At 43.7% G+C, this 16,722-nt stretch overlaps 1 protein-coding gene across 2 annotated transcripts; it reads left to right on the top strand.

Annotated features, from left to right (window-relative positions):
• Positions 1–660: 660 nt before the first annotated feature.
• Positions 661–16,694, top strand: LOC119659190 (sodium-coupled monocarboxylate transporter 1). Of its 2 annotated transcripts, XM_038067151.1 has the most exons (11): positions 662–1,019; positions 1,100–1,259; positions 14,579–14,644; positions 14,702–14,753; positions 14,837–14,904; positions 14,966–15,120; positions 15,172–15,421; positions 15,480–15,860; positions 15,937–16,121; positions 16,246–16,426; positions 16,484–16,694. In XM_038067151.1, exons 1-11 carry the CDS (start codon positions 817–819, stop codon positions 16,532–16,534), a joined length of 1,752 nt encoding a protein of 583 aa, XP_037923079.1. In that variant the 5' UTR covers positions 662–816; the 3' UTR covers positions 16,535–16,694. The 2 variants fall into 2 exon arrangements, 1 of the variants encoding a protein (XP_037923079.1); XR_005250327.1 differs by lacking the exon at positions 16,484–16,694 and having other exon boundaries at positions 661–1,019; positions 15,480–15,855; positions 16,246–16,386.
• Positions 16,695–16,722: the final 28 nt, after the last annotated feature.

Below are 16,722 nucleotides of genomic sequence, written 5' to 3' on the forward strand. Positions count from 1 at the left end.
CTCACATGCGCCCAAACATTCGACATAAACATGTCCGCGTGCTGCACATCGTTTAAGCAATTGAAATCAACAAGTGCAAGATGACGAAATTTATATTTGAATTGTTCACATAATCCCAAATCAGAAGTGCCCGTAAGCAACCCAATGACTGGGGGAATTAAGGCAAATATAACGTTAGGAGTGCGCATTCAAGGACCAATCTCTGCTGGAAGTTTATTAATCAAATCACCCATTTCCGGTGCGGAGTAAAAGCGCTACTTATTTTGTCAACCTTTAATAATGTAAACCTACATAAATGGATTTGGTAAATGTTGGGTAGATTGTGGGCCAAACTGTGGCCCACGTACCTGGATCAATTTGGCTAAATTGTTGAGGAAGGGAAGTGATGCTATGATTATCGAGAATTTCGCGTTTTTCAGAATGAAGAGGCACAGGGTACCTTAGTAATAGAAAATACGCTTGGATGATAGTCTTGGTTTTCCATTGTAAAAGCTTCAATTGAGAGGATATGCTAGAAAGAAATTGTTCCTCCTTCCAAGTTTTCCGTACTGAGAGAGAGAGGGTAAATTCGTCACGATAGAGTACCACTGATATGAAGTGCTCCTCTAGATTCAGTCTAAAGCGCTTAACATCAGGTTTGCCAAGTGAAAATTCTATTATCTATCACCAAATAGATAGTATCCGATCGTAGAGCAGTCCTCACTCTCGTTAACCAAGTAGCACCACGGTTTCGGAGTAGATGTTCGCGTAAAAGACAAGTATCCTTCCGTTAATTTATAGTGTATCCCTTTAAGTAGATTTCTTTCCAATAAAACAATGTCAGATAATATCCAAGATGTTATATCGCATCTGCAACGGTTCTCGTGGCCTGACTATCTCGTATTCGTATCTATGCTTCTACTATGCATTTTTATCGGTATCTATTTCGGATTTATGCAAAAAACCATTTCCGAATCGGATTACTTAATGGGCGGTCGAAATATGATGGTGTTTCCGATCGCGTTGTCCCTGGTGGCTAGGTAATTGGACTCAGTAATTTCTCAATTAAACTATCAAGTGCTCATGGGAAAGCTAACAACGATATTTCTTCTTGTAAAAGTTTCATATCCGGAATAACGCTGCTTGGATTACCCACTGAAGTTTACTCGTATGGAATACAATATGTTTATGTTTCGGGTGGTGTTATCCTGATGGGATTTGTGATGGGTTTGGTCTACCTCCCAGTCTTCCATGATCTGTGTATTACTTCGACGTATGAGGTGCTTAGTTAACTCTATTTATTGCATGAAGAGTACAAGTTGCCAAGTGCATGATGAAAGTGGTTACATCATATTATCACATCACATATTAGCATATGAACACATCATTTCGAAATCAAGGTTTACTAAAGGAATGAAACGGTGAAGGAATCTTGAGGAAACAAAACAAATAGCGCCTTAGTGCTGCTTGGAATAGTGAAATTGTAATTTATAAAATTTACTCGCGGCATTGTTTATTTTTGGAAACAATTGATTCCTAACCGAATTATTAAAAAATTGTGCAGCTTTATCGAAACCAGACAGTCTCAATAGTCAAGCCCTTCAGCAGTTATCGCAAGCGGAGCATTTGGATGGTGACGCCCCCAAGTATCCAAAAGGTTATCAAACTGGAACATCTAAGAAATTACTCTGCAGTGATTTAAATTACAAAGTCTCTGAACAGACTGCGCGGTACCAAACAGTGAAAAGACTTTGTGAAAGAGCTTCTTCCAAGGAAGTGTTCCTTAGCGCGATTATTTCCGAGTCTTCCCCATGGCAATCTTATAGTGACTATAGTTAATACTATATATTTATCGCTTGTGGAGGTTTCTTGGCCGTTACTGTTTTAGGGGACATATCATCATCATCAACGGCGCAACAACCGGTATCCGGTCTAGGCCTGCCTTAATAAGAAACTCCAGACATCCCGGTTTTGCGCCGAGGTCCACCAATTCGATAGCCCTAAAAGCTGTCTGGCGTCCTGACCTACACCATCGCTCCATCTTAGGCAGGGTCTGCCTTGTCTTCTTTTTCTACCATAGATATTGCCCTTATAGACTTTCCGGGTGGGGTCATCCTCATCCATACGGATTAAGTGACCCGTCCACCGTAACCTATTGAGCCGGATTTTGTCCACAACCGGACGGTCATGGTATCGCTCATAGATTTCGTCATGGTGTAGGCTGCGGAATCGTCCATCCTCATGTAGGGGGCCAAAAATTCTTCGGCGAATTCTTCTCTCGAACGCGGCCAAGAGTTCGCAATTTTTCTTGCTAAGAACTCAAGTTTCCAAGGAATACATGAGGACTGGCAAGATAATAGTCTTGTACAGTAAGAGCTTTGACCCTATGGTGAGACGTTTCGAGCGGAACAGTCTTTGTAAGCTGAAATAGGCTCTGTTGGCTGACAACAACCGTGCGCGGATTTCATCATCGTAGCTGTTATCGGTTGTGATTTTCGACCCTAGATAGGAGAAATTGTCAATGGTCCCAAAGTTGTATTCTCCTATCCTTATTCTTCTTCGTGTTTGACCAGTGCGGTTTGATGTTGTTGGTTGATTCGTCTTCGGTGCTGACGTTGCCACCATATATTTTGTCTTGCCTTCATTGATGTGCAGCCCAAGATCTCGCGCCGCCTGCTCGATCTGGATGAAGGCAGTTTGTACGTCTCGGGTCGTTCTTCCCATCATGTCGATATCGTCAGCATAGGCCAGTAGTTGGGTGGACTTGAAGAGGATCGTACCTCTTGCATTTACCTCAGCATCACGGATCACTATCTTCAGGGCCAGCTTAAAGAGGATGCATGATAGGGCATCCCCTTGTCGTAGACCGTTGTTGATATCGAATGGTCTTGAGAGCGATCCTGTTGCTTTTATCTGGCCTCGCACATTTGTCAGGGTCAGCCTAGTCAGTCTTATTAATTTCGTTGGGATACCGAGTTCTCTCATGGCCGTGTACAGTTTCACCCTGGCTATGCTATCATACGCGGCTTTAAAGTCGATGAACAGATGGTGCAACTGTTGTCCATATTCCAACAGTTTTTCCATCGCTTATCGCAGATTTTCTCTCTGCTGCTGTTGCTGATTTGCCTGGAGTGAAGCCTCTTTGGTATGGGTCAATGATGTTCTGGGCGTATGGGGCTATCCGGCCTAGCAACATAGTGGAGAATATCTTATAGATGGTACTCATCAACGTGATACCTCTATAATTGCTGCATTGTGTGATATCTCCCTTTTTATGTATGTGGCAGGTAATGCCTCGTTGCCAATCGTCAGGCATTGATTCGCTGTCCCATACCTTGAGCACAAGTTGATGAACCATTTGGTGTAACTGGTCGCATCCATATTTAACCAATTCGGCTGTAATTCCATAGGCTCCTGGCGACTTATGATTTTTTAGCCGTTGAATTGCACAGACTGTTTCTCCTAAACTTGGTGGTGGCAGTATTTGTCCGTCGTCTTCAGTTGACGGGACCTCCAACTCGCCGATGTTCTGGTTGTTTAGTAGTTCATCAAAGTATTCAACCCATCGTTCCAATATGCCCATTCTGTCAGAAATCAGATTTCCCTCTTTGTCTCGGCAGGATGAGCATCGAGGTGTATAAGGCTTCATCCTGCTGACTTGTTGGTAAAACTTCCGCCTTCGGGCCTGCTGCAGTTGCTCCCTGTACTTTTCGAGTTCACAGACTTGTTGGTTCTCCCAGGCTTCCTTTTTCCGTCTGTGAAGTCGCTTCACCGCTCGACGGAGTTCGTGATAAGTCTCTGCGCATGCCCGCGTTCTTTGAGAATGCAACATTACTCGGTGTGCGGCATTCTTCTGTTCCCTTGCTAGCTTACATTCATCGTCAAACCAGCCGTTCCGACTCCTTTTGCGGTTGGGGCCAAGTATGCTTGTGACCGTATCCATGATAACGTTCTTCAGGTGATTGTGAAGATCATTTGTTGATGCTTCATCTCCAGGTCCTCTGTTGACTGCGGTTATTGCGGCATCCATTTCCCTCTTATAGGTGTCGCGGAGGGTTGTGATGTGGATGGCTTCAGTGTTCACTCTCACCTGATTGTCAGAGGGGATTCTAGGTGGTATTGTTATTCGAGCTCGGAGCACCATGCCAACGAGATAGTGATCCGAGTCTATATTCGCCTCCCTATATGTTCTGACATTCATCAAGGCTGAGAGGTGGCGGCGTTCGATCAACACGTGGTCAATTTGGTTGAAAGTGGTCCCGTCTGGAGAGGCCCACGTATGTTTGTGGACCGCTTTCCGCGCAAACCAGGTACTTCCAACAACCATTTCGTGTGACCCTGCTAATTGAATAGTCCGCAGTCCGTTATCATTTGCTTTTTCGTGTAAGCTATTGGAGCCAACGTATCGCCTGAATACGGGCTCCTTTCCTACTTGGCTGTTAAAATCCCCAAGTATGATTTTGATATCATATCTGGGACAGGCTTCGAGGGTTCGTTCTACTGCCTCGTAGAAGGTATCCTTCTCCGACTCTGCAGTCTCCTCAGTAGGGGCGTGAGCGTTTATGAGGCTTATATTTCTAAACTTGCCTCGCAAGCGCAGAGTGCATAGCCGTTCGCTTATGTTTTCAAAGCCGATAACAGCAGGTTTCATTTTTTGACTACAACATATAGAGTAGACAAAGCTTCTACAATTTTACTCCTTTCCTCCTTCATTTACGAAGGACCATTTGTTATATCCTTGTCTTAAAGGCAAGTAATAATCTTCAATGGTAAAATACTAAGTCCTTTCTCGTGCACAAAATTTGCACCTGTTCCAGTATATGTAGATCAAAGTAAACTATTTACTTCTGATCTCGCGACATCAGTGAACGAGTCTTCGTGAATAAATTTGCGTCAGAGAAACCTGATTCACTTAAAATTCACCGCATAAATAACAAGAAGTAAGATAGGGAAAGTAGCCATTTGAAAGTTTAGTTTATTTCAATTATGATTATGATTGTGAAATGAAGTGTGCCAACGAACACTTTCATTCAGGAAATGTTTCGCACATTTTGTAAAAAGTTGGATTTAATCGTAAATAAAATCAAAATTAAATGCTGAGATCTGAGAAGGAGATAAATCAAATATAGTCGAAGTTAAGTTAATGACATTTAACAAGTCTCAAAAAATCTTAGGACGCCCACCTCAGCCAACGCACCAGGATAAGCCCCCGATCATGTCGAGAAATGAGCAAGGGCTCTTGACACATGGGAGGCGTCAGGACATAAGTAAATTATTCGGAGTTATACCGATGCATGTATGTACCTTAATCACACAATTCATTTCTTTATCGACTGTCTGGTGAATCCATATATGGGGCACTCACACAGAAAATGTTCAATGGATTTCACATCCTCATTACAGGATGGACAAATATTATCTTGCAGATTATTTCCTATTCTGAACATATGCTTAGCTAGTGAATCATGGCCAGTCATGACGTCCACAATACTACTGAAAGTCTTCCTGCTTTTCTAGGGGATAAACTTAGCAGTCCGATTGATTCTGACAGGAAAGTTTGGTGTGTTTAGCAGCTTGATCCTAGTTTTCAGTTCATAATCATTATCATCAACGACGCAACAACCGATATCTAGTCTATGCCTGCCTGAATAAGGAACTCCAGACACCCTGGTTTTGCGCTGAGGTCCACCAATTCGATATTCCTAAAAGCTGTCTGACGTCCTGACCTACGCCATCGCTCCATCTCAGGCAAGGTCTACTTCGTCTTCTTTTTCTACCACGGATGTTGCCCTTAGAGACTTTCCGGGCTGGATCATCTTCATCCATACGGATTAAGTGGCCCGCCCACCGTAACCTATTGAGCCGGATTTTATCCACTCCAGACACCCTGGTTTTGCGCCGAGGTCCACCAATTCGATATTCCTAAAAGCTGTCTGACGTCCTGACCTACGCCATCATTCCATCTTAGACAGGGTCTGCCTCGTCTCCTTTTTCTATAATAGATATTGTCCTTATAGACTTTTCCGGGCAGGAGTATCCTCACTCGAAAGCGACCAAGAGTTCGCAACTTTTCTTGCTAAAAACCCAGGTCTCCGAAGAATACAGTAAGAGCTTTGACCCTATGGTGAGACGTTTCGAGCGAAACAGTTTTTGTGTGTGACGATTTTATCGTCACAGCTACTATCGGTTGTGATTTTTGATCCTGGTTAGGAGATGTCTCAAACTTGTAGTCTCCTGTCTTTATTGTTCTCGTTTTTGGCGCTGACGTTGCCCCCATATATTTTGTCTTGCTTTTGTTAATGTGCAGTCCCAAGTCTCGCGCCGTCTGCTCGATTTGGACGAGACCCTACATCTTGACTTGTTCTTCCCATGTCGATACCGTCAGAATAGGCCAGGGGCTGCGTGGACTTGAAGAGAATAGCGCCTCTTGCATTAACATCTGCATCGCAGATCACTTTTTCTATGGCCAGGTTAAAGAGGATGCATGATAGAGCATCCCCTTGTCTTAGACCGTTGTTGGTGCTGAATGGTGGAAGAGTGATCCTGTTGCTTTTATCTGGCCTCACACATTGGTCAATGTCAGCCTAGTCAATTTTATTTATTTCGTCGGGATACTGAATTCTCTAATGACAGTGTACAGCCTTACCCTGGCTATGCTGTCATAAGCGGCCTTGAAGTTGATGAAAATATGGTGCAACTGATGGTCATATTTTAGCAGTTTTCCCATTGCTTGCCGCAGAGAGAAAATCTGATCTGTTGCTGGTTTGCCCGGAATGAAGCTTTTTTAGTATGGGTCAATGATGTTCTGCGCATATGGCGCTATTCGACCTAGCAATATAGTGGACAATATCTTATAGATGGTACTCAGTAACGTGATATCTCTATAATTGCTGCACTGCGTGATATCTCCCTTTTTATGTGTGGGACAGATAATGCCTCGTTGCCAATCGTCAGACATTGATTCGCTGTCCCACAACTGGTTTTTTCCTTAATTTCTGAAGTTCACAGACTTGTTGTTGGTTCTCCCAGGCTTCGTTGTATGCAGTATTCTCCCGTTGCGTTGCTAGCTTACATTCATTGTCGAACCAGCCGTTCCGACTTTTTTTGCGACTGGGGCCAAATATGTTTGTGGCTGTATTAATGATAACGTTCTTCAGGTGGTTGTGAAGATCATTTGTTGATGCTTCATCTCCAAGACATTTGTTCACTGTGGTTATTGTTGCATCCATTTTCCCGAAGGACTGTTCTGTGGATGGCTTCAGTGTTCACTTTCATCAGATTCTCAGCGGGGATACTACGAGGTGTTGTTATTCAACCTCGGTCCATTCATGACAATGATATAATGATCCGATTCTATATTGGCCCCCTTACATCTTCTGACATTCATGAAGATTGAGAGGTGACGGCGTTCAATTAGCACGTGCTCAAGTGGTCCCGTCTGGGGAGGCCCATGTTTGTTTGTGGACCGCTTTCCGCACAAACCAGGTACTTCCAGTTCAGTTATTGTTGGTATCCTTATGTAAGCTATGGGAGCCAAAGTATCGCACTCCGTCCCTACTTGACTGTTGACACCTGCAAGTATGATTTTGATATCATAGCTGGGTCAGGCTTCGAGGGTTTGTTTTACTGCCTCGTGGAAGGTATCCTTCTCCGATTCTGGGGGCTCCTCTGTAGCGGCGTGATGGTTAATGAAACTTATATTTCCAAATTTGTTACTATTCGTTCCGTTTTCAGGCGCCGGAGGCTCTCCTTCTTCGTCTGCAGTTTTTCATTAAGAAATAACCCCCAACAATCACCACGTAGAGGTAGAGTTAGGGTTTGGCAGTGGGGCTTTTGGTGTTAGTTTACCAAGCGCTTCCCGGGTTTTATGCTCCATCGTGGGAACCAATCCACGTGGGATCTATATGGCTCTTTTCAATTGCAGCAGTTTCTGCTTAAACACCAATTGCTAGTTTGAGTCCCGGCAGGGGGAAATTGACCCCTGCTAAGGTATCCCAGATTCCACTACTGGATCTATTATAGTAAAAGAGTTCAGACGATTTCTATATTATTGAACGATTTCTGAAGTGATAAAAGGACTACTCAACACTCTCGCTGTAGCTTGATTATCACTGCAGATTGCGATGTGCTTGCCCTTTAACGGCTTGTCAATGAAAGACCGCTGTATACTGTCCCAAGCGGAAGGCTCACTTCTCGTTTCTATTCGAAACATAGATGCCTGCTCCAAAACACTCTTCGGTTTTTGAGTCATCAATGAAGAATACCTCCCTATATCCTGCCACAAAATCTTCTGGTACATCCCAGTTTTCTCTACGTTTAAGGATAACTTCATTTCTTCTACCAAACATATGTATGGAGATCCGAAAATCAGAATAAACTGGATTCACCACTCCAGGAAACTCTCCTAATTCTGTGTACCCCCAAGTTTTCCGTTCTTTCTTCATAGACCTAAACCAATTATCTATGAATGCTCTCATTACAGTGCTCTGAATATATAAATCCAAGAGATGGAATTTGAATAATGCATTTAGAGCTGCGCCGGATTAATTGCTCATAGCACCAGTAAAACCCAGATATAGAAATCTTTGCAGTGAGGCTAATGTACAGGAAAACTCTTTCGTTCCAAATTAACGGGCGCTTAAATCCTCATTTCGAGGCAAAGGTTGGCCTGCACAGACCATAAGCTACGAGAACGACGGAATTAAAGTGAACTGTGTAAAAACAATGATAGAGGGCGAAACTTATAAAAGAAGGTGAAATAACGTTTTTTTTTTCAAGTATACATTTTTCTTTCCGTAGTAACATTTTTTTGCCTTGTAAAATAAAGAGGAAGTGAGCAATGTTATGCAGTTTGTTTTACTTATTAAAAATTAATTAAATTAAAAACCATTAAATTTAAATTGGATTTAATTTAATTTAAATTTAGAAATATTTGAATTGGACAAAATATGTGATCACCAGAGCTCCGGGTGAAGAATTAGGTTATTTATATTCAATATTACTTATATTCTTTCGTCGACGTGAATCCCCTTGTTCGTTTGATTATTTTCAGATCCGATGCGGACCCACGCATCGGAAAAGACACGTTGATTTTGTAAGAATGACAGGTCAGTGATCGAAGAGCTCAAAGGACCCACCCCCCTTCGTCCACATTCCCGAGCCTAGCTAGCACAGAGGCGTGCAAGAACGTATCAACTGAGCGCTTTGATGGAGCTTCAGTATTTGCGGGCAGACCTTCACGGTCACTTAGTCAATTTCGTTTAGACTTTGGGATAGCTCTTCCTCTAGATTGTCTTCGGTCACGCAGGATGATTGTTTGACTATTTAAATAATTTCGATTCATTACACCCGGTGTAGTGGCAGCATGCTGGGCGGGTAACCCCCAAAGTCCATCCCAATATTTTTTCGCTTATGTCACCGAAAACTGTATTGTGTGGACGCTCTGTTGAGATTTGCTCAGTGATCCCAACCCATTTCATCCGCTGCCTACGCGAACCTACTGAAGTGGTCGCTACAGATTCTAGCGAAACAACTGCAGCAGATTGAAACAATGTAATATTTACAGACTCTTACGATTAGTAGTTACTAGAATATTATACCATCGTCATTAACGTGAGCTCCAATCACATGCAGCCAATATGCTTGCTACCTCCAACGAAACAGATGTGAGAGAAAGCTGAGGACAATTTTTCATCAGGGGTTCACCGAATTGTGTTGGCAGCATAGATAGAAAACACATAAAACTGCAATGTCCCGCAAAAGTGGTTCGATTTTTTCTTCTACTATAAGACCCACACTACAAGAAGTTATGAACATTACAGGGTTAGCGCCTTCACGAGAATTCAGTTTTCTGCTGTGAATACATTGCTAATATTTTGTACTACCACCTTGGGACCTCGTTGCCAAAGTGCAGCAATACATTTACGATTTTTTGCTAGCTCCTCGTACGTTTACCCCCAGTCTCATGTGGATTTTACCCCGTATAGTCACTGTTACTAGACCAAATTAAAGGAAGAAAGTTATCTAGAAGATAGTTCTTTATTAATCTTTTCTTTTATGTACAACCATAATCTTTGCTTACATATAGATTTATACAATCTGCAGTGGGCCAAAATCTAACTATAAAATTTCGAAAAGGGTACAAGTCTTGAGTGCGATAATTGGAGTGTTTCTATGCTTTTCTTTCTGCGGCAAGAGATGGAAAAAACTGTTGAACATAACCAGCACTGTAATTTCATGAACTTCAAGGCCACCTGTGATAGTATAGCAAGGATACAACTGTACCCGGCCAAGAGAGAATTCAGTATTCCGAGTAAATTGATAAGACTGACTAGGCTGAGCCTGGCCAATGTGCGAGGCTAGATAAAAGCAGAAGGATCACCCTAGTGACCAACATCCCCTTCGGTCTGAGACCGTTTTTAAGCTGCCCCGGGGAAAACTGATCCGTGATGCTGATGTAAATGCGAGAAGCACCATCCTCTTCAAGTCCACTCAACTGCTGACCTATGCTGATGATATCCTCATCACGGAAAGAACAACCAGAGATGTACAAACTGGTTTTATCCAGATCTAGCAAGCATTCGGGCTGCACTTTAATGAAGGCAATATCTGCACCAAAAACGAACGAAACAACTACAAATAGCACTAGTCGATTGAGAATGATAGATATAGGAGGATATAACTTTAAAACCGTTGATAATTTCTCCCACCTAGAGTCAAAATTCACAACCGATAACAGCTACCACTATGACATCCGCACACAGTTGCTGGCTGCCAACGTAGCCTATTTAAGCTTACAAAATCTGTTCAAAAACGTCTCACCACAGGGTCAATGCTTTTATTCCCGTATTGCTCAAAAACTTACGTGGTTAGCATTGTGAACTCTTAGCCGCGTCCGCGAAAAGAATCCTGCGAAGAATTTTTGACTCCCCACGAGGATGAACGATTCCATAGCCTATAAAAAGACCGAAATGTATGGCTGGGCGATCGAACTTTCAGCCAATTTTTTCGCGAAATGAGGCAATTGGGTGGGAGCAAGGTCGACGACGATCTGTTGAAGTCGCTCTGGCTTCGACGACTTCCAGAGGGCACTCAGGCGGTCCTCGTGTGCGCCTCCGGTTCTTTGGAGGCGCTGGAAGCTGCATGAGGTGCACACGCGTCCAACAATAGCGGCCGTTCAGCAGCTTTCGGACGAAGTTGGCAAGCTGAAGCGCGAGATGGCCGGCGCCACGAAAAGGGTAGGTTGTTGTTTAGGATCTGCGGGATCCTAAGTCCCCATCCACATGATGGTGAACCGGACTAAATGAGGAGCAACTTACTCCCACGTTTTTTAGTCCATGGAACCCTAGTTTGGAGCGTAGCACCCCAAGCATTAAAAATTGAAAAAATCAAAAATGACTGACGAAAAGGGTGATCGGGTAGCAGGTCGTCAGGACAACCTACGGACCGAAGCATTTGTTGGTACCATTGCAGATTCGGCGAAAAAGCTACCAGATGTTCGCTCCCGTGTAAATTAACGCCTACCTCAAAAAACTAGGTCCGCGGGAGGTCCTGGCGACGGCCACCCAGAACGCAGCGCCACGTCGCCTAACAATTTATGACCCTCTCAGCAAGTGCAGTTATCTTGTAGATACTGTAGACGTGATTCTTGGCTTGCGTAGGACGTTCCCGTGGCGATTCACCCTGGCCGATGTCAGCTTCCTCATTTTAGGCGCGGACTTCTTGTGTCACTATGGGTTGCTGGTGGACTTGCAGAACAGGTCCCTTATAAGCCCCAAGACTAAAACTTAATTCGTCAGGCCAACAATCTTTCCGTACTTTCGTGACATTCGTGTTCGGGCACTCCTCAAAAAATTCAGCCAGATTACTACTGAATGTAGTCTGTCTAAATCAGTGAAGCACAATGTGCAGCATTACATTAACACTACTGGTTCCCCTATCTTCTCGAAGGTGCGTCCTCTACCACCCCAGAAGCTGGCTTTTGCACGAAAGGAATTCGAACAACTTATGCAATAGGGTATCTGCAGACCTTCGGAGCTGTTAGTCTTCTCCACTCCATATGGTCCCTAAGCCAAATGGCGAATGGTGCCCCTGTGGAGATTATAGAAGGCTAAACGCACAGACTGTTCCTGACCGATATCCCATTCCACTCATCCACGACTTTGCGCATCATCTCGCAAACTGCCGCATCTTTTCTTGGATTTAACCAAGGCGTATCACCACATCCGTCTCTCCAGAAGACATTCAAAAGACGGCAATATGCACACCCTTTGGATTCTTCGAGTTCACACGGATGACTTTCGGGTTGTGGAATGCGGTGCAAACCTTTCAAAGGCCCTACCAAACCTCGACTTCTGTTTCGTGTATTTGGATGATGTTTTGGTCGCTTCCTCCACAGAGTCTGAGCACTTTGCCCATCTCGAGTGCATTTTTCAACGTCTCCTTGAGGCCGGTTTAGTCCTAAACTTTGATAAATGCAAGTTGAGATTCCTCGGCCATTTCCTTTCCCCTGAAGGAATACAACCCGACCCAGACAAGGTGCAAGCGATCTCAAGCTTCCCGCGTCCGAAAACCGTGAAGGAGTTGAGAAGGTTCTTGGGCATGCTAAACTTCTATCGTCGTTTCCTGCCCAAGATCGCCCAACACCAGTCTGTCTTGAACGCGTAGTTGTCTGGCCCCAAAACAATGGACACACGAGAGATTGTGTGGTCTGAAGAGGCTGTCCGCGCGTTTGATGAATCCCGACAACAATTGGCTGATGCTACACTCTTGGCATTTCCTCGACAAGATGCACCCCTAGCCGTTTTTGTTGATGCCTCTGACATCGCAGTAGCTGCTGCTCTTCACCAAGAGGTGAATCAAGTCTGGCAGCCGTTGAGCTTTTTCCCCAGACAGTTAAACCCCCCTCAACGGAACTACAACACTTACGATCGAGGACTGCTCGCCGCGTATTTGAACATTAAGTACTTCCGCTTCTCCCTTGAAGGCAGAACGTTCACAGTGTTCACGGACCATAAGCCTCTCATACATGCTTTGAAACAAAAGCCCGACAAAGCGTCTCCTCGTCAGCTTCGACACCTGAACTCTATAAGCCAGTTTACGTCAGACATCCAGCATATGTCCAGCAATAGTTGCTGACGCTTTGTCACGTGTCTCCGAGGTTAACATCCGCGCCGCACTCGACTTCTCGGCTACTGCCAAGGCGCAGGAGGATGACGCAGTACTTCGGAGCCTCAAATCCAACCCTAAATACAAATTTCGGGAGTTGCCCATCTTCGGCTCGAACCTCTTTTTCTGCTGCGAAGACTCGGAAAAAGGACCCCGGCCATACATTCCGGTTACCTTTCGCAAGGAATTGTTCCACGCGGTTCACGACTTAGCACATCCAGGCATCAGGACAACAAATCGGTTAGTAACCGAGAAATACAACAAGGATGTCAACTCCTGGACCAGAGAGTACATCGCATGCCAGAAGTGTAAAGTCACAAGGCATGTAAGGAAAGAGGTGGGTTCATTCCCCCGCACTACCAAGCAGTTTCACACCATACACCTCGACATAGTAGGACCTTTGCGATACTCGCACGGTTACAAGTAATGCCTTACAATCATCGACAGGTTTACGCGGTAGCCTGAGGCAATACGTCTGAAGGACATTATGGCGCAATCTTGTGCCGAAGCCCTCTGTCGAGAGTGGATCCCTCGCTTTGGCGTCCCTGCAGTGATCATCACTGACCAGGGAATGCAATTTGAGTCCACCCTTTTTTCTTTTGCTGCCCCGCGGCGCTGGTATACGGGGAGAACCCAAGGCTCCCAAACGATCCGGTCTTCGACAAGAGATCGGGTCTCACAGAGTCGGGATTGCTGCGCCTGCTAAGAGACAACCTTTGACGCATCAAAGCCACACCTCCCACGCGACACTCTTTCGCACCTGTCTGTGCGCCCAAGGAACTGGACAGGTCCACACACGTCCTGGTCAGGGCGGATGCCGTCCGGAAGCCACTGCAGCCTCCATATGAAGGCCCGTACCGAGTTCTCGAGCGGGGAGAGCATTTCTTCCAGCTCGAGATGGGAGGACACAAAAAGGCGGTCTCCCTATCCAGGCTGAAGCCCGTGTGCGCCCCAAATCAACGTCGCGTTCGCTTCGCGGTATGATGGAGAACGCAGTTCCGGATTCTCTCGCTGAAACCCCCTAGGTTTCATCTGGGGGTGGAGTGATGTGGCGCTGCAGTATTAGGATTACGAGCAGATGGATGACGCCGCCGCCGTTCTCCGCGGCTTTTCTAGAACTCGCCACGAGAGTGGAGAGCCAGCACTGAGGGAGTCCCGTTGTTTGGAGACAGAGGGACCGCATCTCTCTTCTGCTCCAACCGCCGGAGTAATCACTCGCACTCTCATTTGCATTAAAATTGATGAAGTTCAAGTCCAAATGATCGAATAAATTCAATCTCACATTTGCCAGCACACATTGAAAAAATTCCTTCTTCTGACTAAGCATTCCATTCGCACATTTGCATTATTTGGGACTTATTTGCAACTTCACGCAAGCACATTTTCATAATTTTTCTTCGTATATTTAAATTGTTTTAATTTATTATTTCAGTATTTAGAAAATAGGTTTGATCGAAGGTTACGTATGTTTGGTTCAATCATGTTCGTTATAATGAATGTAAGTATGAAATATATCAACTAAGATGGTCCTAGAATTTAATTTGATTATTTCTAGGTAGGATATCTGCCAATTGTTATCTATGTACCGGCATTAGCTTTTAATCAAGGTAAGAATGCTTTCAACTGAATAAAAACTATTCAACAGGACATTGGCAACGTAAATTTCGCATTATCTTCGATATATTCGCAGTTACTGGAATGAACATTCATGTGATCACTCCAATCGTATGCATAGTTTGTGTATTTTATACATGCGTGGTATGAGAAACTTACTCTGTTCTTAAGGAAACATTTGATTTGTTATTTTGCGCCTTGTTAGGGTGGCTTAAAAGCCGTCGTATGGACCGATGTCGTACAAACGTTTTCCATGTTCGGAGCCTTAGTGCTGGTTGCAATTAAGGGAAGCATCAATTTGGGTGGCCCAAGAGTAGTCTTCGAAGATGCTTGGAATACCGACCGTATAGAAGGACCAGAGTAAATGAAAGATCTCCAGAAATAATCCTCAAATTGATTTTAAACTTTCAGGTTTGATATAAATCCTACAATTCGACATACGATCTGGTCCCAAGTAATTGGCGGTTTCTTTTATTGGCTACAAACAAATGCTGTGAGTCAAAATATGATTCAGCGGTATTTAGCGCTGCCTACACTCAGGGCTGGGAGACAAGCTCTATGGATATTTGTTTTGGGTGTTATCGTTCTTATGTTTCTTTGCAGTTACAATGGATTGCTTATTTATGCTACTTATAAGCATTGCGATCCACTAACCACAAAGGTATTACGTATGAATTGCCTGAATAATAAATTAATAAACAAAAAATGTCCACTTATAGCTTGCCAAGGCACGGGATCAATTGCTACCTCTTTTCGTAATGGATATTCTTAAAGACTTACCTGGCCTCTCCGGGCTATTCATCGCGGGAGTCTTCAGTGCAGCATTAAGTTCGCTATCGACATGTCTTAACTCAATGTCAGCCGTCGTTCTGGAAGATTTCTTCAAACCATTCACTAAAAAACCTCTGAGCACACGAGCCGTCGATTGGATCATGAGAACCGTCGTAGTCGGTGTAGGTGTACTATGCGTGGCACTCGTTTATGTTGTCGAAAAAATGGGGACCGTACTTCAGTTAACGATGAGTCTGGAAGCAATAACAAATGGACCACTTCTAGGGATTTTCTCAATAGGTATTCTCTTACCTTGGATCAATGGTAATGTAGGTGAAATTCAGTATGGTTTTGCCAAAATAAATAGACAACAGCAGACAGATGCAGATATAATTTCTATTTCAGGCCGCTTTGTGTGGAGGCGTGGTCGGAGTTTTCGTCATGTCTTGGATCAGTTTGCATGCGCAGTGGGCAATCGCATCGGGCTCGTTGAAATTCGAACATAAACTGACATCTATTGACCAATGTGATTATCAGTTTGAGAATCCTTTAATTGCTGCAAGTAATACTACATCGAGTGAGACGCACGAGTAAGAAAAATTCATTTTATTTTGACAAATCACAAACACTTTAAGTATAGAAAATAAATAAATCCACTGACCCAGATTCAAATGGCACCAAAACAAAGGTTTTAGGACATTCAATTTATTACAGAAGTGCCTTTGGATTGTATCGAATATCGTACATGTGGTACACATTCGTTGGGGCATTTGTGACAGTGGCCGTGGCTTCCCTATGTACATGGATATGGGGTGGAAATGACCCCGCAAGTGTAGATCCCAAACTTTTAACGCCTTACATAAGAAACAAATTTCATCGCACTGAAAAATCAAAGGTAAGGAAAATGTTAATTTTAATTTCCTGAAAATTAATTTTTGGTTTCCTTTTCTAGGATTGCCAACTAAATAGGGCTCCGGTTCAGGAAAATGAATCTGCACTATAAAAAAAAACGCTCTTTTTTTGTAAGATTTACTTTTTCTCTCAAAGATATATTTATCAGATGCTTTAGATATTTTTGTAAACATTCATTTTTACTTATAACTAAGCTACAAGTTTGCACACCAACTGAACAACAATAAAATAAAAAAAAAAATCTCACTTTACGTTTGTCACATCAATCACTTAATCACT

This window comes from Hermetia illucens, chromosome 6 (assembly GCF_905115235.1).
Source record: "Hermetia illucens chromosome 6, iHerIll2.2.curated.20191125, whole genome shotgun sequence".
In the NCBI taxonomy this organism is placed as follows: Eukaryota; Metazoa; Arthropoda; class Insecta; order Diptera; family Stratiomyidae; genus Hermetia; species Hermetia illucens.